At 42.0% G+C, this 27,242-nt stretch overlaps 1 protein-coding gene across 8 annotated transcripts in view; it reads left to right on the top strand.

Moving 5' to 3' along the window:
- The first annotated feature begins 1,466 nt into the window (after positions 1-1,466).
- Positions 1,467-27,242, top strand: part of LOC107386524 (glutamate receptor 3) — an 88,510-nt gene continuing 62,734 nt past the window's right edge. For all 8 annotated transcript variants that reach the window (XR_001573103.3, XR_008559034.2, XR_008559033.2 and 5 more), the window contains exons 1-3: positions 1,467-1,702; positions 1,989-2,147; positions 25,416-25,655. Coding sequence is in view for 5 of the 8 variants with exons in the window: in XM_015960962.3 (XP_015816448.1) it covers positions 1,615-1,702; positions 1,989-2,147; positions 25,416-25,655 (487 nt within the window). In the remaining 3 variants the exon portion in view is untranslated. The remainder of the gene's footprint in view (positions 1,703-1,988; positions 2,148-25,415; positions 25,656-27,242) is intronic.

The raw sequence follows: 27,242 nt of genomic DNA, 5'->3' as shown, positions 1-27,242 counted from the left end.
AAATGTTCACTTTAATTCAGAGGCAGGAGGAATCCTGTAGAAGCGATAAGGGGAAGCTTAAGGCCTTGAAACGGGAACAGTTTGTTGACAATATGTTATCATGTGTTCAGAGCTGCAGAATCTTCTGGCTTGTTGGGAGATAGAATGTAAAATCCACTTTAGAGAATGGAATTATGTCTGCAGATGACCGGCGGCATGTAGGTCAATATGTAGGTGAAAACTGACCATCTCTGGATGTTACAACTGTAAAGGACGATTGTTCAGAGTCAATCCTACCACTACAGGTGTGTATGTCATGGCTTTGGAAACACTCACTAGGGTTAACTCTAACCCTAACCCCAACCCTAACTATTTGAACTATTTTGTCAAGATTCCCACATTTGAGGAATTCCCAAAGGTCAGCATGGCTGAAGTGCAGTGGCCTTGGGTGATCCTTGCCTGCCTTCATGATCTTGGTATCTCCCAAGGTTCTCCTATCAGGGATAGAAAATGCATTTCCATGGTGACCAGAATGAGCCACTGGCAGCAGCTGTAACATTTCTTTTGATCTTGGATCTTTTAAAACGTCTTATACAGTTTATCATCAAATACGGGCCATTTGTTTTTTCTTAAATTTAAAAAATTTTGTTTTGGAATTTCAGCTTGCTCTTGAAAACTCCTCAGATGTTTCTTTATTAAATATTTCAGAACTTTATAGCTTAACTCAACATCATCATTATATTTTTATGCATAATACCAATACCATCTTACTTTCCAACTTTATTGTTTATTTATTTATTTATTAACCTTTTTTTCTGCAGTATCTGTTGCTGCTTTCTCAGAGGTGCCAACAGAACCGAGGATGAATACAGAGGATTACCACATAAGTCAGTTCGGATCCTAATGCATAGCTTCGGCTGGACCTTTTGGCAGGCGGTGATTAAACGGGCATAAATAAATGCATTAGCTCCCAGAGTTACAGTTTCTGCACTCAAATACCTGCAGGGGACAGGGCAGGAATGTACTGTACACAAATGCTGCATACGAGATGTTACAGCAGGAAGGATGGGATGGATGGCACACACACACACACACACACACACACACACACACACACACACACACACACACACACACACACACACACACACACACACACACCAAGCCCAACAGACTGCACCTCCTCACACTCCGCAGTGACGCGGGGAGGAAGAAGACAGGAGGCTGCACTTATAATTCAACGTCAGACCAAGTTTGATAAACGCCCTCTTTCCCTCCCTCCACATTTCTCTCTCACTCCCACCCCTTCCTCTCCCTCTTCCTCGCTCTCTGGTCCAGTTCAGTGGTGTTCATCCACAGAAAGGAGATCCGCTCCCCCTCTCTTTCTTTCTTTCCTCCTCCTCCACCTCCATCTTTGAGATAAAACGCAGGCTTTGGGTTCCCAGCAGCAGCAGCAGCAGCAGCAGTGGGCTGGCGCTGCAGTTGAGCTGGCACACAATCAACGTGGGCGCGCGCAGTGAGTGAGAGGAGACGCGCCGCATCTTGTGGGGTTCTTGGCGTCCACCCAGCCCGTTCATGATTCTCCTCATCAGTCACACACAGACCTGGACTTGACATCACTTCTCCGAGGGAAAAATGTGGAAGCGCACAGTTGCTGCAGTCTTTGTATTATTTAATTTTTGTGGGGACTCGTTGGCAGGGTTTCCAAACCAAATAAACATCGGTAAGTTCAAAGGTATTTATTCTTCTATAGCGCGTATCTTATGAAACACCAGTTTCTTCTTGTTTTTTATTCCCTAATCCTCTCCAACTTTAACCGCATGAGGCGCGCGGGAATCGTAGCCATATTCATTGATGGAACACTTTAACGGCTCCTTAAAAAAACATTTGTGGTTTAATTTAAAATCCTGTCCTAACTGCATCGTTGTGTACATTTGGGGGAAGCATGAACGCAGAATGCTGGTTTGGACTCATCAGAGCGCTGTTGTATGATATTCTGTTTCCTGTAGGTGGACTGTTCATGCGCTCCACGGTGCAGGAGCACAGCGCCTTCAGGTTTGCTGTCCAGCTGTACAACACCAACCAGAATGTGACAGAAAAACCCTTCCACCTCAATTACAACGTTGACAACCTGGAGTCCTCCAACAGCTTCTCTGTCACACATGCCTGTGAGTCGTTAGCCCCTTTATCAGCTCATTCTCTAATATAGAAAAGGCTTTTGGGGTGTGAATACTCCTTAAATAGATGAAGTAAAACTTCATGGCAGTGCCTTGGTGTCATCCAGAAAAGTCAAAACAGATGGTAATACGATGATGTTTAATGGAATGGGTGGTTTTGGACAAAAATAAGACTAAATGACACTCCTGCCAAGTGTCTGTCTTAATTCTTTAACTCCTCACTCAAAGCATCCAACCCCACCAGCTGGATGATTAAACCTAATTGGCCAGACGGTCATTTTGAAAACAGACTAATTCAGTAATTTTAGAGAAGCTGATGAGCATCGTTTAGATGAGATGGGAGAAATGTGGTATTTAAAACCAGCAGTGGTTATTTCTGATTGGTTCAAACAAAAGAGCGCTGCATCACACAAATACAACAGTACAGATCCATTCATTGTCTATTCACACAAAAAGTCAAATAGTAAATAATGAAACTATTAAAACGCTGGGCCAAATTAGACCAAACACCCCCGGATAGAATGCATTTTATTTTCAGAGTTGAAAAATCATCTTGTTTTAAGACATTTTACAGGTTTACTGCACGACTCTCAGCTGCTCCAACATGGATTTGAAGCTCAGTCTGTAAAACTGACTGAGTTAGAGCTGTTTTTGCTTAATTAGCTGTGGCTGAATCTCAAATTGGATTGACTCCTAAATGTAATTAGTTTTAGATGTACACATAATACATGACAATCCATCCAGTGGTTCATGCCTTGGTTCTAAGGGTGTGTGTTTAGCATGACGTCTAACGCTGACACCAAAAGTTAGGTCACGGTCTGTAAAATTGGCTGATTTATAGACATTTATTTTGGATTTTTACGGTTGGTCGGCTGTGGTGGCCATATTGAATTGAGATGGCCCGAAGAGTTAATCAGTGATTATTCTCTGAGACTTTCATGAAAACCCAGTTTGTTGTTTATGAGATGTAAAGCACACAAATGTGCACAAAAACAGGCAAAAACATTATCCACCTTTCATCTTTCAGTAGTGGGTAATGTAGCAGCATAAAAGTTAAATTTGGTTTAAAATGTCAGTTTTATGTACAGTCACTGGCCACTTTATTGGGTACCCCTTGCAAGTACCGGGTTGGACTCCCTTTTGCCTTCAGAACTGCCTTAATCCTTCGTGGCATAGATTCAACAAGGTACTGGAAATGTTCCTCAGAGATCTTGGTCCATGTTGACATGATAGCATCACACTGATTTGTTGGCTGCACATCCATGATGCAAATCTCCCATTCTACCACACTGTTTGAGGCCAAATATACAGTGAATCCATTGTCTAGTTCAAGAAACCACTCTGAGATGTTTCGAGCTTCATGACATGAACGCCACAGCAGAAATCGAGACTCATCAGACCAGGCAACATTTTTCCGATCTTATATTGTCCAATCTTGGTGAGCCTGCATGTGTGAATTGTAGACTCGGTTTCCTGTTCTTAGCTGACAGGAGTAGCACCCGGTGTGGTCTTCTGCTGTAGCCCATCTGCCTCAAGTTTCAACGTGTTGTGCGTTCAGAGATTCTCTTCTGCATACCTTGGTTGTAACAGGTGATTATTTGAGTTACTGTTGCTCTCAGCTAGAACCAGTCTGGCCATTCTCCTCTGATCTCTGGCATCAACAAGGCATTTTTACCCACAGAACTGCCGCTCACTGGATATTTTCCCTTTTTCGGATCATTCTCTGTAAACCCTAGAGATGGTTGTGCGTGACAATCCCAGAAGATCAGCAGTTTCTGAAATACTCAGACCAGTCTGTCTGGCACCAACAACCATGCCACGTTCAAAGTCACTTAAATCACCTTTCTTCCCCATTCTGAAGCTCGGTTTGAACTGTAGTAAATGGTCTTGACCATGTCAACATGCCTAAATGCACTGAGTTGCCACCATGTGTTTGGCTGATTAATGATTTACACGTTAACCAGCAGTTGGACAGGTGTGTACCCAATAATGTGGCCAGTGAGTGTATTTACTGCTCTTAAACCTATTTGCTCATACTTGCAGCTTTTATTTATTTATTTATTTTAAATTAACCAGCTATATCAGAATCTAATACTTTAATGTGAGTTCTGCTGATTTTAAACAACGTGTCCTTTTCTTACTGCAACTGGAGGCGTTTACTCTTCTGATCATGAATATCTGAAGGATTTGGTGCTGAAACCAGTGTGGTCATCTCCCCTCGAAGATGACAGATTGGAAACGACAGGCTGTGGAGCTGCTTGGAAAATGGGTCTGCTCGTTCCTCCTCTGCCATGTAGGGCATCAACTTCTATCTGGAGAATTAATTTGTTATCTCTCTTCCCACCAACTGCATTTAACACTTCACGCTTGTGGATCAGCTGCAGCTTTCTGAACTCTGTCAGTTGCCTTAGAGATGGCTCTGTAACCTAATGACGTGAGAACAAAGCTGCCGAAAGAAAAAGGGAAAATGAACGCAGCGGTACCTCGTACATTTAGGACCTCCGGCTGAATCCTAAAGCTGTTGTAGTTTGGTAGCACAGACCCAGTGCAACCTTGGGGGGAAAGTTGCAGGTTTATTCACATACTCAAACCGTGACACGACCTTGTTTGACTAAAACTTTGTACTGCCAGAAGCTGAGTAATTACAAAGAGGCAGCTGTTGGGTCAATGCTCAGCTTAAGGGCACTTCAGCAGTTGCTTTTCAGGAGGACATGCTTGGATTGTCCAGATCAGGACAGGAGCACAAATTAGTGAAGTCCTCCACAGTCAGAATTGACACCAACTAAACCCAGATTCATTGTTTTTGAAAGAAGCTTATGGGTTTTCTTAAAGGATAAGGAGAAAACCGTAATAATCGCGGGGATTAATTTCAGCATGAGACGCTGATGCAGCTAAGCCCAATGCTTGCTAGTTGACAGAAAGCACCAAGCAGCTCTTTATGCGGATGAGTCAGGTCAGTTTGTGACTTAAAGATGCACCAAAAGTCTTTTTATAACCGCCTGGATGACATCATGTCCTGCTTTTCTTGGCAGGTGTTGATGTAGTAAATGAATGTGATGATTAGGATTTGACACATTTCTCTTCTGGCAAGAACTGCAGAATAGTCAGTGCTGTGCTTTCCCACGACTCACATCATCTGTTTAGATAATAATAGCAAGTGTTGAAATGACTGGAATGTTGAATCTGCTTATTGTTTTTGAATCTTTGGGGCTTGAAAGATTGGAATAATAAAAACCCAACTTGGATTAGATAATTTACTTTGTGTTCAGAGCTCATCTGTTGGGTTCATTGTATGGATTTTGGCTGCAGGAAAGCGGGACAACACAGCTGTCCTCCAGCTGGGTCACTATGTAATGATTGTTACAAATCCCTGATGACTAATAACTCCATTGTCAACAGCGAGGATCAATAAGTGGACAGGCCGAAGTCCAGCGGTAGTGTGTTTGTGTGTGGCTTCTAGTTTGTTCCTCTTGTAGGCAAAAATCAATTTTCACCAAACTTTAATTTTCCCTGACTTCCATTAACCAGAGACTGAATTTTACTGTTTTACTCTTGTTGAAGATAAGAAATGTAGCAAAACCAAACCCGTGATCAGCAAACGGTTTCCAGCTGAGACTGAATTGATTCTGACAAAGAGAACTTTATTGTGTTGTTGAGTTCATTGTTTCAACCCCCAATTTGTGACTGGAGTGAGGCTGCGGGTTGCATTGATGTGACACCTTGCTGCAGGCTATGGCTGATTGCGTGCATAAATGTAGAAATGGGAAGGTCGCATCCATTTAGACTGAGATTAGGGCAGCAAAAGACAGAGCTACAAATCACCACCAAAGGATGTGCCAGTTACGCTGGGGTGTGTTGCAAAATAAGCTTTGAACAATTATCTTAAAGAATAGTTTTTGAAGTAAAGCCAGTGTTCCACAGTATTTCGTAACTGGTGTTTGTTCCGAGCTTTCTGTCCTCCCTCTGCTGTGACTCAACCAGTGTGTTGCTGTTCAGACAGAGGCTAATGTTAGAGCACCTCAGTGTGTAGGCAATGGACAATCCCACTAATGCAGCACAGACCAGTTCATGCAGCCAGATCTCCTCCTCCACCTCCTTCTACTCTTCTTCTACATTGTTAAGGCTGCTCTCAGTTCTTTGACTCATCAGCTGTGTCAAAATTAGGACATTTCAGTCATTGCAGAGTGTGTTTTTTGATTAGTGGGTAACTTAGATCCAGTGGAGGCTTGTCCAAATGGGTGCTAGGGAGCTCTGATGGAAGGAGTAAAAAAAAAAAAGTCTAAAACATAAAATAAAGGATTGTTTATTGTCATTCGCATCATTTGTTTACATGGGGTGGAACGAAATAACGTTTGCATGGTACCGGAACAAAAAGAGGTAAAAATACTACAAGACAATGTAAAATAATAAAATGCAGCATCCTGAGTACCAGAATAGAGTATGGATATAAGAATATAAACACTTAAAAAGGCATGGTGACCAGGATAAATACTACGATAGTGTCAACATATAATTATCTTCGGATGTCTGTAGCTGTCAGTAATGGTTACAGTGCTAGAGTTACAGTTCTTGTCCCGTTATGCATTAAGAAGTCTCTCAGCTTCTGGATAGAAGCCGTTTCTTCTTCTGGTGGTTTTGCATTTAATGCTCCTCAGCCTCCTGCCAGAGTGGAGCATGACAAAGAATGACTATGCTGGATGAGTGGGGTCCTTCCTGATACAGGTGGCCCTCTTCCTGCATCTGGAGGTGTATATGTCTGCGATGGTTGGACTGACATCTCTCTGTGTGGCCTTCACCACCCTCTGTACGGCTGTCTTCTCTGCCACGGTGTAGTTTCCATGCCACACGTTGATACCAGAACACTCTCCACCGCACATCTGTAAAAAGAGATAAGGACTGAGCTGTCAAGTCCCGCACACCTCAGCTTCCTCTACAATTTATAAATAGATTTATTACAAATGTGTCAATTTTGCTTAAAGCTGTGATAACCAATCTGCAAACAAGCTAGGAACACTCCCCTCCCCTCGGGTATCTTCCCTGAGAAGCTTCTGTCAGAACAGGAAATCCGTGATGCCAGAAGAAACTAGGGATGCACCGATGGATCGGCATTTGATCCCAATCGGCCGATAGCGCCCCTATCGGTTTTGATCGGAGTTTTCAAAAGAGATCAAAGCAGACCGACAGACCATTTTAGATTAGGTTACATTTCCTTTATTCCCAGATTATGTAGTTTGTAGCACTCATTATAATGTTGTAGAAAATTTCTGGCCAATCCACGTAATCGGTATTGGTGATCGGTATCGGTGATCAGCTTTCTTTGATATCGGTATCGGTGATCAGCAGCAAAAAACTTGATCGGTGCATCCCTAGAAGAAACGAGATAGTGCTAAGCACCAGTCCTTGTTTTCTAGGTCCAAACGTCTCTTGTTGTCCATAAATTCAAATGGTGTTTTTCTTTTTGGGACTCTGGTTGTTTATTTCCTAAAGTGGTAGCAGCCGGCTGTTTCTCCTTCTCTGATATTATTGAGCAGATAACCTCTCACACCAGTGGTGTTCTGTTGCTAAACGCATGAGTGTGTAATGTACGGAGGACCCAGGGAGGTGCAAAAATGCGGGGGTTCGGCGAGACCAACAACCAGATGGTCCAATGGTCAATCTTCTGCTGACAAACCAAAACATTTTCCTATTCCAGTTCTTCTATCAACTGGCAAGGATATAAACATTTAGGATGGAGAACTCAGAAACACACCAGATGTTTACGACACATTCAACAAGCTAAGAAAACAAATGATCTCCAAGATTCAGTTCAGTGTGCCCTGTTAAATGCCTGTTCCATTTCAAACAAATTAGCTGTTCATCCGAGGGAAGTTGGACTATTTATTTCTGACTGAGACTTGGCAGCAAGATGGAAATTGTGTGCATTCTAATGAAGTATAAAAAATAAAATCAAAGATTCCAGGGGCACGTACTTTGCTCAGCTGATTTCCTCAAACTAAAATAAGTAAAGTTTTGTTTGACACCATAAACCAGATTGTTTCACCTGGTGCTCCTTACATCCATGTTTTCTTAAGATCTGACTGAATAACTTACTAGCATTCTTTGAGAATAAAATTAGAAATATCAGAGCAAATTTTTTTTACCCCCATCCATGATCATATTCTCCCACCAAACCACCTTCCTCATAATCATGGTGTCACGTTGGGAGCAGGAGGAGGTTAGGACCCAAGAGGCAGAACACCAGAATTACTTGAGGCAGGAGTGGTTTAAGAAAATAAAAGTCCTTTTAATAAAGGAGGCTGGGCAAAAATCCAAAGGCAAAAAACGCGGACAAAAAGGCAAAACAGAAGCTCACTCATGACCACAAACAGGAGAAAACTCGAGACGGCCAAAACAACGCTGACAAAGACAATGGACCGACAAACACTGAGAGACAAGACAGGGTTTTATACGCAGAGGGAAGCAATTAGGGAAATAAGTAGCAGGTGTGTGGGGAGTGTAAACTGAAGGGATCAGGTGAGACTAATTAACTAAATGGGGAAGGAACACATTGTGTTAAAGGAAGAAACTCACTGGATAATCTAACTATACAGAGAACTAAAGATAAGAGAACTAATAACCTGAAACTCTACACTAGAGCACTAAATCTATGGGGATACTAAAATAAATGGGATGGGATAACTAAGTATAAAATGACTAGGAGAAAACATGAGGGAAACCAGGAGGGAGCTGGGGACTACAAGGACACAGAACATGACACATGGTACTTCTTTACTCCTGTAATTTCCCAGGACATTTGTCTCATTCAGAAAAACGTGAAACTACCATAATTTCCGGACTATAGAGCGCACCTCAATATAAGCTGCACCAACAAAAAAAAAGGTGTTCTACACACACACGCTGCACTCAAATACAAGCCGCGGCGCAGCAGCCACTTGCAGGTCTCCGGAGCACAGCGCATGTATGGCCTTAACTTAAGATAATTAGACAGAAAGACGCTACACGGAGGTTTTTCGTTGTTGTTTTAATTCAACAAAACAAATTTTAAACACGGGTGAAAGTGCCTGCAAGTTTAGAAAAGAAATCAGCACTGATAGCATTCAGAGACGAGGTTTTTAAACTCTTTGGCATGAGAAGGAGCATTCCTCGTCAGTGTTTTCCATCTATTCACTCTATAAATGTGTAGACAGACACAAAATAATTACCCAAGCTGCTTTTCAATTTAGCCTAGTGGTTATTGATAATCAGGTCTAAACTGTCTACAGTCCGAATTCAATTATGGGAACATGTTCAGCATAAAAACACACTGTAGTCACCTCTGCCTGTCAGACGTTAGTGTTTGCATTTGAAGGCTCCAGACGTTCACTCAGAGGGGATTAAACAGAAAGACATCCCAACAGTGTCTCCTTTTCATCCCAATATCAGACTTGCTTCTTCTGCAGCCAGAACGTTGTCAGCTTGATGACCTGTGCCAAGCTAACATGTAGCCGTCGTCAGATTTGTCATGGCATTTTAAAATAGGAACTACATGCACACAATGTTGTTTTCTAAGCAGTGTTCACTGACACGAATAGAGGGTTTGACCCTTAGTTTAATAAGAACTTTTAAGGTCCATCGCTTTGGGGTAAGACATGATTCACGGGCCATGCGACATAAATACATGATGTTTGTTGAACCAGGAAGCAGCAATGTTGAATAAATGCCTTTAACTTCAGTAGATAAATATGTTATCAGTTAACTTAAAATGCAACAGTCAAGTTGAAAATTCTACATATTCTGTACAAACAAGCTCAGAGCCATTTTTCTAGAAGAAGGAAGTCATATAATTAATTTGCCTCCAAAGGACTCGGTCAGCCCTGGGTGGAGATAATGCTGCAAAAAGGCAGAACAGTCTTAAATCGCTGCAGGGCCAGGCCTCTGAAGTTGTGCAGTTAGTCTTAGATCCCGCGTATCCGAATGTGGTCACATGTCAAAGCTGTAACAGAGCGACGGTGATCGTTTCTGACAAGCTACAGCGATGTTGCAGCAGTTTGTTGCAGCCTTACACGACGGCCTCTGAAATCTCTGTTCTTCACTTAGCGCTACTTCAGAAAATTCAAGGACAACAAGCCGTGAGCTACACGGCATATTATAAAAGAAAAGCAACGATGCAACTGATGTGGTGAATAATTTAGTGGAGCTGCTTGCATAAATTAGAAAAAGTTTCATGAGCAAAACAGTTATTGTTTTATTCAGTCTTTTCAGTCATTTGCATTGTGAGCTGGACAGTGTTAATGACTAATCAGCACTGATAAACTGGTGATTGTTTTAACTAAGTACAACCATAGTGGGAATTCAAAACTTCACAAATAATAAATAAAATATTGACATAATATTTGAATTAATGTCACTCAATTTTTATGGATTCCATTATAAATTGCAAAATTCCTTTATTTTACTGACCTTTATTCTAGGGATGCACAATATACCGGCATCAATATCGGTATCAGCCAATGTTTGCCAATTTTTAACATATCGGTATCGGTCCAATGAGTAAAACTGGGCCGATATTTTCAACCGATTTTTTTTTCATCTAATTTCCGATTGTTTATCTGTTTCAGAGGGTGAGGGGGGTGGTGTGTAATTGTTTAGTCATGCGACAGTGATTGTAATCATCTCAGAAGCGTAAGTGTGTGTGGTGTGTGTGTGTACATAATAATGTAAACTCTGCTTTAGTAATTTTCATTCTATACTGTTCTAAAATAAAATGTTTTATTTTATTTTAATTACCTTAAAAGACTCAAAGTCTCTTTTTACACTTTATATTTATTTAATCAGGATCGTTGTCAAGTCGACGCCAGAAACAATGAAACACAACTTGAATATTAGAGGAACAACAAGGCTTTATTCAACCAGCATTCATACAAGTTATCAATCATGAACAAAACATTTCTCTTACCGTTGCTTATGGGTGGAGAGCTGAACACCCCAGTTAGAAAACGTAATCCATGAACCTCGTCAAATAGAATCCTTCAAACAGCTCTAACCGCTCTGAGCTCTGCTCTGCTCCTTATACATTCCCTGATGTGCGTGCAAAGCTGCACACCTCCACCAGGATTACCTTGATTACATCCTCATGATCACATTATGTTCGGCTCTCCTTGATTACATCCTCATGATAAGTGTGATTGACAAACAGTAGTGATCAATAACTTGTATAAAGCAATTATACAACAGATGACAAGTTCATTTTTATTACATTCCACTCTTGAACTTTTCATCTAATTTATGTAACATATCCATCACCATTTCCCCATCAAAACCAACGTCATTTATAACATACCTTGTAGTTCCACTTTAATTTTCATCGTAGTCTTTGCATTATTACCCAATTTATTTCTCTTCTTAATCGAATAACATACCAACAAATAATAAGATTACACAATGTTAGAATGCTGATTATAATTAATGCTGCAATCATAGGTGGAATTAGCACTTTATTAGCGGTACTCGACATGCCTGTAAATATATCCCACCAATGATGAGCGGAAGCCTGTTCAATCAATGTAGCAACATGTTTTATTTCCCCTTGTGCCACAAGAGTAGACACCATAAGCCTGGAAAGGTTGGACCTATGAGAGTCAATCAATTTTGCCACTTCAGTGGAACCATCCAATGCGCATTTGAATCGTTCCAGTGAGAGTGTCCAAGGGGCCCATTGTATCTTAGTCAGCCGACTAGATACAGTGTAATTACTCAACCAATAGGTCACGTTATTCCATTCCCACATATGTATACCCTTGAGACAACCTGAAAAGGGAACTGAAGGTACCTGTGGGGAATTGGTCATTGTAGCCACGCATAAGGTGTTAGGACCCACCTGCCAAAACTGTTCCTCTGGGGGTGTGACCGTCCAATCACAGAGTACGACCCTTGAATCAGTGAAACATGGATTGCTATGTCCTTTTACCAATGGGCAGGCTAAACCCTTATCAGTCTCATCACAGTGTTTTACTTCATATGTTCGATTTGTTTTAACATCCCACCACTCTCCACTAACATGGAGATACCAAAACCCTTTAGTGGTTATCACCGGCAGTATCTGATATCTACACACAGTCATTACTGATGTCATATTATACTGATCCCAGTATCCAGTACACATAGATTTATTACAAATCGTCATTTCTGCATGTAGCTGTAGCCATAATGAACTACTGATGTTCCATAATGTTCGCCATGCATGATAGTTATTACTCATTACCTGTATTTGAAACCTATTTCTCTGTGTCTCAGCATGAATAGTCTGCAAGGAACAGACTGTCCAATTACCTATGTGTGACAAATTATGCAATGCATCATAAGTTTCATTCCAAAGCTTTAGATTCCATTTAAATACACTTTTCCACACATCACTTCCTTCTAACTGACTAGATACAGTCGAAGGCATCCATTTTGCAGTCTTGGTGACAGCTTGTGCGGTGTATTCTCCAGTGTTGGTCAGCATAGTTCGTGTCACCTCATTGTCTGCTGTGTTAGCCAGACCATACAAAGTTCCAGTTCCTCCTAGCACGGTGTCATACCATGCTCGCCTCCTCCTGTTACAAGGCAGAATAGGAGGGAATTTCACAGTCCATCGCACATATTCGGCTACCCTTATTTGTCCCATTTGTTGACAAGTGTGAACCAGGGGAGCTACAGCTGTCTGCGTAGCTCTAGCTGTGTCGGGCAGCACCCAGAATATGTACAAATAGGCGTATCCTCCTGTGATTACAGTTCCATTCCTGATCCGGAAATCGCGATCAACCTTCATACTCCAATTTGTGCCATTTTGTATGCAAGTACCATTCCCCTGATGGTATGCACAGATGCGCGCTGCAGAATTAAAGGTTACTGTTGATCCTTGAACCAACACCCCCGGGCTGATCACCCTTCCTCGGATTTTAAGACATCCTCTGCACCGGTACATCTTACCGGTAGATGTTAGGTTTCCCAAGTAGCAAGCGTCATTTGCTCTGCATGTGAATGTGCCTTGAGTGCGGTTGGACATACTGCTAACCAATTCCAGATGGCCCATGACCCCTTCTTCCAACACTTGTCCTTCCGTGAGCCCCCAACAGAAATGTGCCCTCAGTGCGATGACAGCGAGGACATGGAGGACGATGACCAAACATCCGACACCACCAGGTCCGTGGAGCCCATCCATCGCCTCGACAAGGGTTCAATCCTTTTGTAGGGGAAGGGGACCCAGTCAACCACCGTCACTCAGACACCCGCCTATGGGATACATACAAAACTGCAGATAGAATGACAAGCATTAATTTTCTCTCCTGTAACATTTGTTTATCGGAATATTAATCCATTTTTCCTCTCCGGGGAACAATACACTTACCACAGCATCTTTTCCCTGTGCAATAATCTCTCCAGCTCTGGGAGGACCATTGAGCTGCTCCACCCACACTTTTGCCCCCGCAGTAAAGTCTGATGATCCAAACCCAGTTTCACCCCTCTGAGTGATAGTGGTAGGTTTAGTAATCTCTTCAACTTTGGACATTACACACCGTTTGATTACTAACTGAGCTATCTTGTCTCCTTTTTCCAGTACCAACGGTTCTTTACCTGTATGCTGACACACCACACCTATTTCCCCTTGATAGTCTGAGTCTATTACCCCAGCTAAAATGGTTAGACCCCTCAAAGCTAAACCACTTCTTGGACACACATGAGCATAAGTTCCTGGTGGACATTGAATTCCCAATCCTGTTTTTACCACTGTCACTTTATTGGTTACTAAAGTGATGCTTTCCAAGATTTTAAGATCTAATCCCACAGAGCCCGCAGTTGCTCTAACAGGGAGTTCTGCCTCAGAAGTTAGTTTCCACATTCGTATAGGAGGGTCAGTAGAAGTTGTTTCCCTTCCTGCCCTGGCAACCATTAGCATCAGTGGAGTAACTCCATCCCCCACGGGTCTGTTATTTAACTGATGTACTGCCCTAGTCAGATTTTCTCTCCATTTGTCCAAAGAATTAGTAACCGATAGTTTCCTTAGTTTCTCTTTCAGTAACCCATTCATTCTCTCAATGAGTCCACTAGCTTTCGGGTGATATGCTACATGATAGATCCATTCTACCGCGTTGTTCTCTGCCCATTCTTTGATCTTATTTCCAGTGAAATGGGTACCATTATCAGTCTGAACCTGCAAAGGTAGTCCATAATAGGTCTCTATTAATGACAGACATTTCAATGTAGCCTCCTGATTGGCGTTATGACACGGATGCACCACCAGTACCCCTGACACCGTATCCACGGCTGTACATGCATACTTACAGTTTTTACTTTTTGGCAATGGTCCAATGAAATCAATCTGCCAACACTGTCCCGCTTGTTTACCTCGATGTATCTGTCCCTGTATATGTCGAGGGATTCTCTTTTTCTGATGTTGACAAGGTTCACAATCTTCTATGGCAGTTTTAATATCATCAATGATGAGATCTATTCCTCTGTCCCTCGCCCATTTCAATGTTCCCTGCACACCCCAATGTCCAGCAGTAACGTGAGCCCATTTGGCTAATCCAGGACTTGATTGTCTTACAGCCTGAATTTTCACTATCTTATCTACAGTCTGATTATGCAGGGATTCAGGATCATTGTTATTAGTATGAGCATCCACATGTAATACTGACACAGGAATATTTTGGCATTTCTCCCAAATGTCCTTCCATAGGTCAGCTCCCCAAACCTCTTTTGAATGTATCTTCCATTGTGTAGCATGCCAAGTTGGCATCCAAGTTAACATTCCTTGGGCTACTGACCAGGAGTCAGTATAAATACTTACTCCCTGCACCCCAGCCGCCATTATTACCATGTGTACTGCTTTCAACTCCGCCCATTGACTACTCTTTCCTGTCCCTGTGAGTTCCATAACTTGTTGTGTACCAGGGTTAAATGCCCCAGCCTTCCATTTCCTGGTTCCTGCCACATATTGACAGGAACCATCAGTGAACCAGGCTCGCTCCTGCTGCTCTGGGGTGAGTTCGCTCCATCTTACCCCCAGTTTCACAGGAGAATCCTGGATTGGTTTTACCTCAAAAGGCACTTCATCCATTTCTGGAACGTCTGCCACTTGCTCGTGGAGCATTGATACTCCTTTTTCTACAATGTTTCCCTTTATTTTATCAGGATTGCCATGAATTACCGAGGCCTCCGCCCCAGTGTCAACCAATGCCATTACTGTCTGTACTGATTTTTTCCAATAAATCTGTAATTCCACATGTGGTCTGATATCATTTATTGACCATCCTGAGGCACTGGCAACAACCTGAGCTTGACCTTCATCCTATTCATCATCATGTTCCCTTCGGTGCTGTTTTTTCTTTCTACGCTTCACTGCCGCCACCTGATAACACTCATCTGAACTCTCCTCCTCTGAAGATTCCTTGGGAGGGGCGGAAGGTTCAGCAGGCTTCGACGCCACCTCCCTGATCACATTCTGCAACATTCCAACCAATTCTGACACAGACATCCTGTCGTCCTTTTCAGGACAATGTCTGAACTGACAATGGACCTTCAGTCCCATTTGGCTGCATTTCTCCATCAATGCATTAGTGGGCAATCCATCAATCTCCTCAAACGGCACTCCCGCTTGTCGCAGTGCCCTCCACAGATCTGTTCTAGAGGGGCCCATTGCCCCCCCTTTACGACCCCTTGAATGTGGATCAATCCTGGGTTTATTTTCAGTTCTAGCTCCCTCTCTCCTCGTCTCAGACCAATCACCCAGCGTGGTGAGTTCGCCAAGACGATCTTTTATCGCGGCAAAAGTCTGGTCTGCCGCGCCAAACAACAAGCTGGTCACCATGGGTTTATAATGTGGTGGGGCATGTCTGATGAGGTGATCTCTAGTTGCCTTAGAGATGTTACAGTCCACCACTCCAGCTCCCCCGTTTCGAGCCACTTGCTCTCTAATAGTGAGTCTGGTGAGCCGCTGAATGGCATCTCTCACTGTCTGCCATTGCCCTTTAATCTCAGACCAGTCCGCCGTGGTAGGATAGATTACATGACATGCCAGAGCATATGCATCCCCCACATTGAAATCTTCATCAGCTGGCAATGCCCGGACTGTAGCCCTGTATTCAGCATTTATCTGTGCATCAGTACTTAATCCTGAAAATCTCATGGCATCACCGGCATCTATGGCTATATCACACGCGCCATCCTCCATAAGGCGATTAAGCCAGGAGTCAGTTGGTTCGCCTGGGCGCTGTTTCAGCTTCCCATTCATGTGATTTAACTCATCTTGTGAATAATCCTCTAGCGTTGTTAGCAGCCTAGGGGCGGGTTGTGGCTGCTGTTGTAACATCCTTCTTATATTACCCGCCTCATCGAGTTCCGGCCGTCCCTGATCATCCACCATATCTACCAGTATTGGTGGAATAATTTGCTGTTCTCGCCGACGCCTAGTAATAGGTCTTTGTTCTGACATCTTTATCCTCTGTAATGATGGATACAAGGGCTGAGGTGGTGGGTCAGGTTTAATCACCCACTCCTCCTCCTCATCATCCCCCCAAAGATCCCCGTTCCATTTCTGTGGGTCCCAATCTTCACCAACATTCTTTACAAACGCCCGGATCTGAGCAGGACCTGTTCTACGAGGTCGCTTCTTTTCCTTCCTTTGCGCTCGAGACACAAAAGTCAGCGTTTTATCCAAAACATTCTGAGCATGCTTTAGCTCTTTCCCCATCACACACACTCTCTGCTCAAACTCTGAGCATGATTTCTCAACTTCTTCAGCATGGATTTTCTCCTGCGCCGCTCGCTCTCTACAACTGCTCAATTCTAACTCCTGTTTTTTCCATGCTTCTGCAAAAAGCCACATCATATCTCTCACTCCTGCCAGCGGCGCTTTTTTTTTAACTTCTATCCGCGTCAAACGGTCCAGCACCACGGCGGGGCTGACCACTCCATTTAACTCTCCCCACGGCCCAGGGCGTCCACCGCGCTGCCTTAACATATCACCAATGGATCGGAACTCCTCCGTTTCCCAGCCGGGAATCGGCACGGGAATCGGCGTTCCCTCCCCAGAAGCACTCGGCTCCTTTTTGCTTCTCCAAAAACACTTCATTGTTGCTGGAATAGCTTGACTGATCCTGTTCGTGACGCCAAAAATGTTCTAAAATAAAATGTTTTATTTTATTTTAATTACCTTAAAAGACTCAAAGTCTCTTTTTACACTTTATATTTATTTAATCAGGATCGTTGTCAAGTCGACGCCAGAAACAATGAAACACAACTTGAATATTAGAGGAACAACAAGGCTTTATTCAACCAGCATTCATACAAGTTATCAATCATGAACAAAACATTTCTCTTACCGTTGCTTATGGGTGGAGAGCTGAACACCCCAGTTAGAAAACGTAATCCATGAACCTCGTCAAATAGAATCCTTCAAACAGCTCTAACCGCTCTGAGCTCTGCTCTGCTCCTTATACATTCCCTGATGTGCGTGCAAAGCTGCACACCTCCACCAGGATTACCTTGATTACATCCTCATGATCACATTATGTTCGGCTCTCCTTGATTACATCCTCATGATAAGTGTGATTGACAAACAGTAGTGATCAATAACTTGTATAAAGCAATTATACAACAGATGACAAGTTCATTTTTATTACATATACAAAATCTGATGATTTTAAAAGCATTAATGTTAGTATATCGGTGTCGGTCAATATTGGTTATCGGCCATAACAGTGATATTAATATTGGATATCGGCCCTAAAATTTCTTATCGGTGCATCGCTAATTTATTGCTTTTTCTGCAGCATCAAATGTGTTCTATCACTCTTTAGTTGATGATTTTGCATTTCTCTAATTTCCATAAACTGTAATTTCTCTAATTTGCATAACTCTAATTTCCCTCTGGGATTAATAAAGTATATTTGAATTTGAATTGAACTGAATTGAATTTGATGCAAATAACACAAAGATAAAAAAAAAAAAGTCTGCAGCGCTTTCATTATTGTGCAGTTAACCGTTTAAGCCGGTGTCCTTTTTAACGCTTCAGGAGCCTCAGGCCAAGTCTACAGTTTGCATCTCTGCTGTAGATTTTTTTCTGTTGAGTTATTTTAGCAAGTGGACCGTATCTAGTTGTATTCCTCAAATTAGAGCCAATCCAGCCAGTGCTGCTGCTCTCCTGGTGTATAATGAGCATATACAGGGATTCACCCAGTGGGAGAAAATGCGTATTTTCCAAAGCTGTAATTGGTAGCGAAGAGGGATTTCCAGCCAGCATGCAACAACAGCGCCTGAGGAGAAACACCAACTCAGACTTCACTCTCTATATGCCTTGTTTTTTTTTTTCAATGCGGTTGGTCAACTGAGACCAATTGTGCAACATTGCAGACCTTAATGTGGACAAAACGCCTCACTGTTTTTACACAGATATCATTTAAACTGTGTGCCCTTTGGCTTTGGTCTCATTTTGACCACGAAGCAAACGTTTTATTCTAATTTATTGGGAGTGCAGAATTATTAGGCAAGTTGTATTTTTGAGGAATAATTTTGTTATTGAACAACAACCATGTTCTCATTGAACCCAAAAAACTCATTAATATCAAAGCTGAATGTTTTTGGAAGTAGTTTTTAGTTTGTTTGTAGTTTTAGCTATTTTAGGGGAATATCTGTGTGTGCAGGTGACTATTACTGTGTATAATTATTAGGCAACTTAACAAATTACAAATATATACCCATTTCAATTATTTTTACCAGTAAAACCAATATAACATCTCCACATTCCCAAATATACATTTCTGACATTCAAAAACAATACAAAAACAAATCAGCAACCAATATAGCCACCTTTCTTTGCAAGGACACCCAAAAGCCTGCCATCCATGGATTCTGTCAGTGTTTTGATCTGTTCACCATCAACATTGCGTGCAGCAGCAACCACAGCCTCCCAGACATTGTTCAGAGAGGTGTACTGTTTTCCCTCCTTGTAAATCTCACATTTGATGATGGATCACAGGTTCTCAATGGAGTTCAGATCAGGTGAACAAGGAGGCCATGTCATTAGTTTTTCTTCTTTTATACCCTTTCTTGCCAGCCACACTGTGGAGTACTTGGACGTGTGTGATGGAGCATTGTCCTGCATGAAAATCATGTTTTTCTTGAAGGATGCAGACTTCTTCCTGTACCACTGCTTGAAGATGGTGTCTTCCAGAAACTGGGAGTAGGACTGGGAGTTGAGCTTGACTCCATTCTCAACCCGAAAAGGCCCCACAAGCTCATCTTTGATGATACCAGCCCAAACCAGTACTTCACCTCCACCTTGCTGGCGTCTGAGTCGGACTGGAGCTCTCTGCCCTTTACCAATCCAGCCACGGGCCCATCCATCTGGCCCATCAAGACTCACTCTCATTTCATCACTCCATAAAACCTTAGAAAAATCAGTCTTGAGATATTTCTTGGCCCAGTCTTGACGTTTCAGCTTGTGTGTCTTGTTCAGTGGTGGTCGTCTTTCAGCCTTTCTTACCTTGGCCATGTCTCTGAGTATTGCACACCTTGTGCTTTTGGGCACTCCAGTGATGTTGCAGCTCTGAAATGTGGCCAAACTGGTGGCAAGTGGCATCTTGGCAGCTGCACGCTTGACTTTTCTCAGTTCATGGGCAGTTATTTTGCACCTTGCTTTTTCCACACGCTTCTTGTGACCCTGTTGACTATTTTGAATGAAACGCTTGATTGTTCGATGATCACGCTTCAGAAGCGTTGCAATTTTAAGACTGCTGCATCACTCTGCAAGATATCTCACTATTTTTGACTTTTCTGAGCCTGTCAAGTCCTTCTTTTGACCCATTTTGCCAAAGGAAAGGAAGTTGCCTAATAATTATGCACACCTGATATAGGGTGTTGATGTCATTAGACCACACCCCTTCTCATTACATAGATGCACATCACCTAATATGCTTAATTGGTAGTAGGCTTTCGAGCCTATACAGCTTGGAGTAAGACAACATGCATGAAGAGGATGATGTGGACAAAATACTCATTTGCCTAATATTTCTGCACTCCCTGTATTGGGCAAATGAAACCAGCAGGTTCTAATGTGGCCTTACAATAATGAAAATCTCATTTCAGTTCAAACAGATGAGATGCTTTTAAAATAATACTGTAAAATATGCAAATGAGACTCTGCTTCTGTGTATTGGATCAAGCTGCAACATACATCCATATACATTTAGTTTATTTCAAGTGCAGGTTCGCTGAGAAATCATTTATTATTGGTTACTTTTAGTTTCACATGCAGGCTAAACATGTAAAAAATCTTCCATCCCTACTTCCTCTATTAGCAGCAGAAAGATAAACGAGGAAAGGCTCGGATCAAAAAAGCCAGACGGATCTATGTCACACTGAAAGGAGCATTCATAGACTCACTCATGAAGAAGAAGCTCACTATCTCACCTCTACTAAATATCCCAGCGAGCCACGACAGTTATGACAGTGAACCTGCATATTTAGCAGGATGTCCTCTAAATGCAGCCACCTTCATTTGTCCCCTTATGACTCGTCTGTCCCGTGGGATGTTTGTCTCTAAACCACAAAAACAATCATGATAATTTGTAAATTCCTCAGAACCATGAACTAATCCAACTAGATTATGAGTGACTAATGTTTGACTCCATAGCCGGTTGTATTAATTAAGACATCACAAATAAGGCCAATATCGATGAATACCTGACTAGGGTGTCGTTTTCATCAGAAAGCCCACGTACAGCTCTTAGCAGAAGTGTCTCTCCATCCAGTCAACTGTTCAAAACTGTAAATGAAGGCCACCTCAGATAAACAGCTGCTACTCTTTTCAAGAGGAAATGAAAATTGAAAAGAAAAAAAACAGTCATGTTACAGCCTATATCCTTCCCTGAATGAAAAAAATAAGGTCGGCGGAGTTTACTTTCTAGTGTGACGCTAAAACTAAAGCAAAAACATTTTAAAGAGTGAGATGTCAGAATGGAAAAGAACTAAATGTATTGAATTACTGCATCCTTGAAGGTCAGACCCTGAAAGAGCTTGAGTAGGACATTACACACGATTAATGTCAGCTGTGCACATGCATAGTAACCAGCCTTTGTCCTAATATTCATCTTCATGTACAATTTTACATTGAACATGTTTTTGTCAGAAATGGTCTTTCATCTGACGTGATTTCTTCATGCTCTTTAAAAACGTCTGACTGCTTTTCTCATGCCTTCAGTTTGGATTTGCAGCTGTTTCGGCTTTTTTACGTCTTTCTTTGGGAACATTTAGTCAAGTATCAATATAGCATACAGAAATGTCAGAGAGGACAAACCTCACGCAGACTTAGAAAACGTGATAAACTCTACAGTTGTGCATCATTTTCCTTCTGCAAAGTTTAGATTTCAAAACTGAGTGGTCCCAACATGGTCGGTTTATGACTGCATTTAGATTTAGCCTGTTGGAGGAGCCAGGATGAATACGGCTCCACGAAAAAACACAAACAGGTTATTAAAACTATAAACCATGCTTTCAGTGTCTTCTTAAGAGTAAATGAGTTTTCATTTGGGATTCATGGATAATTTTTGGCAGATTTTTTTCAATTTAATTCTATTTTCCCAGTATCTCAAAGAAAGGAAATGTGCTTATTTTCTCACTTTTCTGTTTCTCCTTACCTGCACTAGACTGCAGCCAGAACGATTTTAGCTTAGAGAATCAGGGAGGTTGTTTCACTAAGTAGTCAGAGCAAACTTTGGAAGTTAATTTCCCTAATTAGCAGCAGGATGAACACAGAATCGGATGCTGTATCCTGCTGCTGACTCACAGATCTGCAGGTTTCATATCAAAGCAAACACCAGCAATAGCAAGATGAGTGAGCACAAAGTAATTGACCTGCATTTTACAGGATGTTACCGAGTCACATAATGCAGAGCTGGTGGGTAAAATTATGAGATGGAAGCAGACTTATCAAATTCAGAGGTGGGGTTTTATGAAACATGGTGCGCTCAGCATAATATAAAAGTTACTCAGGTTGATAAAAGTCAGCTAATAGCAGCCTGAGCAGGGGTGGGCGTGGCCAATTCCAGCTAATTTTCTTACTCTTACTCTTACTTAGTCAGACTTTCAAACCTGGTGGTTATTAGTGGTGACTTTCTCCGATCGAGTTCACCTCCTCTAGACTTCCTCGCTGCATGTGGCGTGGGCTCCCATGCTAGAACAGCAGCTCAACACTGATCCTGTTTCATATTTGAGCTTTCAGGTGTAAAGAATGGGTCGTTTACATCTTACTTATGAACCATAAAACGTGAGATTCCATAGAAATATGAAATATCAATCTGATGGATCTTTGACTATTTTAACCAGAAGATCAGAACTTTTTATTGCAGGGATTAAGCGACACTTCGTATTAACTCCAAGGAAAGAGAGAGAGTCAGGTTTAAAATAGTTAAGAAATTTATTTCTACACAGTTTAAACAAGACTAACTTTAACACTCTGTGTGCTGATGGAACCAAGGTGGAGTGAGGCGTGAAATGAACGATGGTGTGTGTGTGTGGAATGTTATTCAGAACCAGCAGATCCGGAGAAGCAGTTAGTTCTGAGTGGGAGTGAATGTTTCACTCTAAACTTTAGTAGGAGATTTATAACACACATGAAACGCTATCTGTCGCTCTACATACCCCAGGGGAAGCCTCCGTTAGATCCAGACTGTCGAGGTCCTTAGGACCCTCCTTGGTACCGAAGCCGATAGAAAAGCAGCGGTGCCGACCAAACTAGTCTTGGAATGCTTCCAGGTCACGACAGGTTATCATTGGCGTCTCCGAGACCCTGAAGGGGTCGTGAGGTTCAGCTTTTATTCTGAAGGAACCGTTGCAGTCAGTTGTAACTTGTAGCAGATTTTATCCAGCTTGTCTGTGGTTCTTTCTGGCTGAAGAGGAAGTCCGGATGGCCTGTCCGAGACTTCTCTAGAACGCTTTGAACTAAAGAAAAGGTGGCGTGGAATAGTTTTTATAATTGTCATATTCTAGTTTACTGATGAATCAGAATTTGACATGCAAAAGAGGGTTTATACAAACACCACAGAAAACCACGCCTCGCGTTAGAAACGAAGGTTCTGATTGGATCAGTGCAAATGTCCAAGATTATAATTACTTGTAAATTACTACTGATCACAGGATTATAATATCAAGTAATAACATTGTCATTTCACAGATTGATGAACATTGGGCTCACATTATTATTGGTAATAACAAAGTTGTTGATTATTTGTTTATCACAAGAGTTCTTTGTCTTCGCTGTAACAGAGGTGAAGCAGTTCAGATGAGCAGAGTGCATGAAAGACCTTGGCCACTTTCTCAGGTAGATTAGCCTGTCAGAGAGTTTATGTCTCTGCTCGAGCAGACACAGCAGATCATGACCTTTAGGTCAAAAACAGGACATTCATGACGCTATACAGGGTTCAGTTTATGTTTGTGTTCAGCTTCTCTACGCACTATCTGCATCCTTCCATTAGCAGGTTTCATAAAAAGACTCGGGATTTCCAAGCTGTTTGCAGCAGAGTTGAAAGCCGTGTTTTGACCAGCAGTGGCGTCTCTACCTGTTAAATCTAACAAGGTGGTGGGAGCTGAAGCCAAGCAGAAGGTAGGGGAGAGAAGAGAAGAGAGAAACAACAATGACAGGCAGATGTGGGTGTTTTGCACAGTGACGAATAAGGTGGGAGTTAGAAGAAGAAGAAAAAAAGAGTGAGAAGAGGAAAATTTTCCCAGCTGGTCTTTAATCATGCAGAGAAAAAGCCTGAGTTGGTTTACTGAACAGAAGCACACAGGGCAGAAAAATACCAGCACGTCCCTGTGTTATAAAGCAAATGATGTGTATCTTCATTTAAGACCCTGATCAGGGGGATTTACTCCAGCTGGCTGGGTTTTACTGCTTCATGAGCTCAAATGTATCATTTTGTTGGTCCTTTAGGACACACGGCTGTCTGTTGAAACTGGACAAAGTAAACCCGTGGTTAGGTGGCATTTAATGAGCCGAGAAGTATTCATCCATTTCCCTCCTTTTTAAATAAGCTGAAGAAATGCTGGAATCTGCAACTTTTGCTGGATTTCATTTAAAAACTGTTCATGAGAGAAAGATGGAAGCATGCCGAACCCTAAGATAAATGAATCACTCAGACATTTTCCAGATCATGAAAGTGAAGTCCTCTTGAACGGTTTACAATCCTCGAAACAAAAACTGTCCTTAAAGAAAAAGAAAATCTGCCATCCAGCAACATCTGGTAGATTTTCACCTTGATCTCAAACAGATGCAGCGGTCTCATTTCTGTCAACGCTCATGTTTGTTCTGTGATTAAATGCATGTGCTCATGGCCTTTCTGTGACAGACATCTGCAAACCCGATGTTTGTACCGACACCGAAGGCTGTGCGGATGAAGGGAAAACAGCATTTTGAGATTAAATAACTGAAATGCAGGAAATGAGGATGTAACAGCACAGGCAAAGCGTAAGCAACAAGTAGGCAGCATGAAATATTGAAGAATGAGCTCAAACATGTCAACAAATATTAGAGTTAGGACTTGTGGGACAATGACAACAGAAAAAAAAACCTCCCTAAAGGATCAGTCTTTTGCAAATAACCTCATTTTGTGTTTATTAGTGTAATAATAGGATTTATAAGTTATACAGGGTCAGAAATATCAGAGCATTTACTTCAGTTGTTACTAACTCCCGGACAAAGGTCACACCCTGGGTTCTGCTGTTTTTTTAGTTCCATTAATCTTTTTTATTATGTACAAATAAAATAAAACGCCTGGTAAGACCAAGTGTCTGCTGTGCTTTTATGGTCCGAACTAATTTCCACGAATGGCCACAGATAAGGTTTGTTATAAATCTTTTACGGAGCAACGGTGTCCAGGTCTGGAACATTAGCATGCTCGTGTTTCGGCGTAGCTGTCCATTAAAAGATGCGGCCAGTGCACTCACTTCCACATTATTTCAAGTTGATTAACCGAGCAGTTGTGTTTCCAGGAAGGAGAAGTGAAGGGCAGCCGAGCACGGCCATGGGTCGCACACATCCTGCATGTCATACATTTACTTTGAAAGCTGCTTCTTCATGATTAACGCCAGCATAAATATTAAACTCTTCCATAAAAGATTACTTTTAATTAGCAGAATAAGCAACTTTAAGTACTAAATGGCCTCAGAGCGTGCGCCTGAACCAGGCTGCAGGCCCATTAGTTCTGTCTGTGACCTGAATGTTCTCCTTTTTTGTGTCGCCAGTCTGCTCCCAGTTCTCCAGAGGAGTTTACGCCATCTTTGGGTTCTACGACCGGAAGTCCATGAACACGCTGACCTCCTTCTGCGGGGCTCTGCACACATCCTTCATCACGCCCAGCTTCCCCATCGACGTTGACGTGCAGTTCGTCATCCAGATGAGACCGAGTTTGAAAGGAGTTGTTCTCAGCCTCCTGGATCATTATAAGTGGGAGAGGTTCGTCTATCTATACGACACTGACAGAGGTGAGAGAGCCATACTGGAAACACACACATACACACCTTCTGGAAACATCATCACCTAAAGCCTGTGTCTCTTTGGGCCGTTTAAAACAGAAAAGTAATAGAATATCTGCAGTGGTCTGTGTTTTTTATGGATTAGATGGAGAATAAAGGTGTGTGGCAGGGATGCAAATGTTGTTGTTGTTTTGTCTTTTAACCATCAGTTTGTCACCAATTTACCCAAACGTCTTTTCCTCATTTGGTCACAAAGATGTGCTTTACTTTTCACTCTCTGTGATTGAGGACAGGTTGAGTTGGATTCCCAATATCCACAATGACTCTGGGATTTGTTTGAGGGAACATTTATACTGCAAAGTGTACAAAACTCCAGCAATGTGATATAGCAAAGCTCTGTCTCATGCAAAAGTGTTGAGACGTTTTGGTTAGTCCCTCTCAAGTGCTGTGGGTAATTTGTCTCCAGCAGCTGCCGCCCAGTAAAGCACCGAATCATCTCTCTGCAGGAATGTCTCTCCTGCAGGAGAATACAGAGACATAAGCAGCTCACAGATGAGTTTTACTTACTGCATGTGATCAATTTTTAATATGCAAATACCTTATTTCAGGTTTTCAGATGCATTTAAATTCCTGTTGATAATGATCCCAAATTGCTTCTCTGTGTGGGTGAGTCAATCGTTCCTTCCTTCTGGTATATGAGTCATTCACAGGTGCTGCTGATGTGCTGCAGCAATCTGTTTGTAATCTCATGCACTGTTTGATAATGATTTAACTCAAATCGGATTCTGTAAAATAACTTTTCTTTGTGATTTCTAGCCTCTGGCTTCCCACATGTGGGCCAGTTCTGCATGGAGATGGGGGTTCTGAGGGTCATCATCTGTAGGTGTTGAGAAGCAGCACAGTTTGTTACAAAACCGACATCCACCAGCTGTAGCGGAAAAACATGCAGCTCTAATCTGGAGTTAAAAAGCTCCTCGAGGATGAGGATGTAACTGCAGAATTTGGATTTAAATCTAATTTTCTATTGAAAACGATAGAAAGTTGTCAAAAATATCTTTCATTTTGGGATTTCTGATGTCAAACAGGGTCAAAATTACTTATTTAATATTCGTACTGATGGTTATGAGCACACGCCTGAGTCCGGTTGGCCACCCTAAACTCTAGATTTATACATGAAATCATATTGTAATAAATACAATGAAAAATGTTCTTCAGGCTTATTGTCCAGGCTTGGAGCTGCTCAATCTTCTGCCTGAATGAAAGAGGGGGAATATTGTATGCATCGTTTGATTTCCTTGCACTGATACACACCGTTTTTATGTGCTGAGGCCATATTTCATGTTGAAGCACAAAACTCGCAGCCAGTTATTGAAAAGAAAACAACTTCCACCCACATGTCTTCCACATCTCCATTACAGTTCTCTCTCTCTTGTCACTGGTGCCGTTTTTTAGGTTAATTTATTCATCCAAACAGGACTGTTTTGTCTCATGCAGCCATGAAACCTTTATGGAGTTCTATTGTGCCTTCATCTGAGTGCTGAGCTGTAAACTTGAAGGTGCTGATGAAAGAGCAGGAGCTTTTTTCTTTCTTGGTCA

The sequence above is a fragment of the Nothobranchius furzeri genome, chromosome 10 (assembly GCF_043380555.1).
Source record: "Nothobranchius furzeri strain GRZ-AD chromosome 10, NfurGRZ-RIMD1, whole genome shotgun sequence".
Lineage (NCBI taxonomy): Eukaryota > Metazoa > Chordata > Actinopteri > Cyprinodontiformes > Nothobranchiidae > Nothobranchius > Nothobranchius furzeri.
The sequence above is the reverse complement of the archived record's forward strand: the minus strand, read 5'-3'. Positions and strand labels throughout refer to the sequence as shown.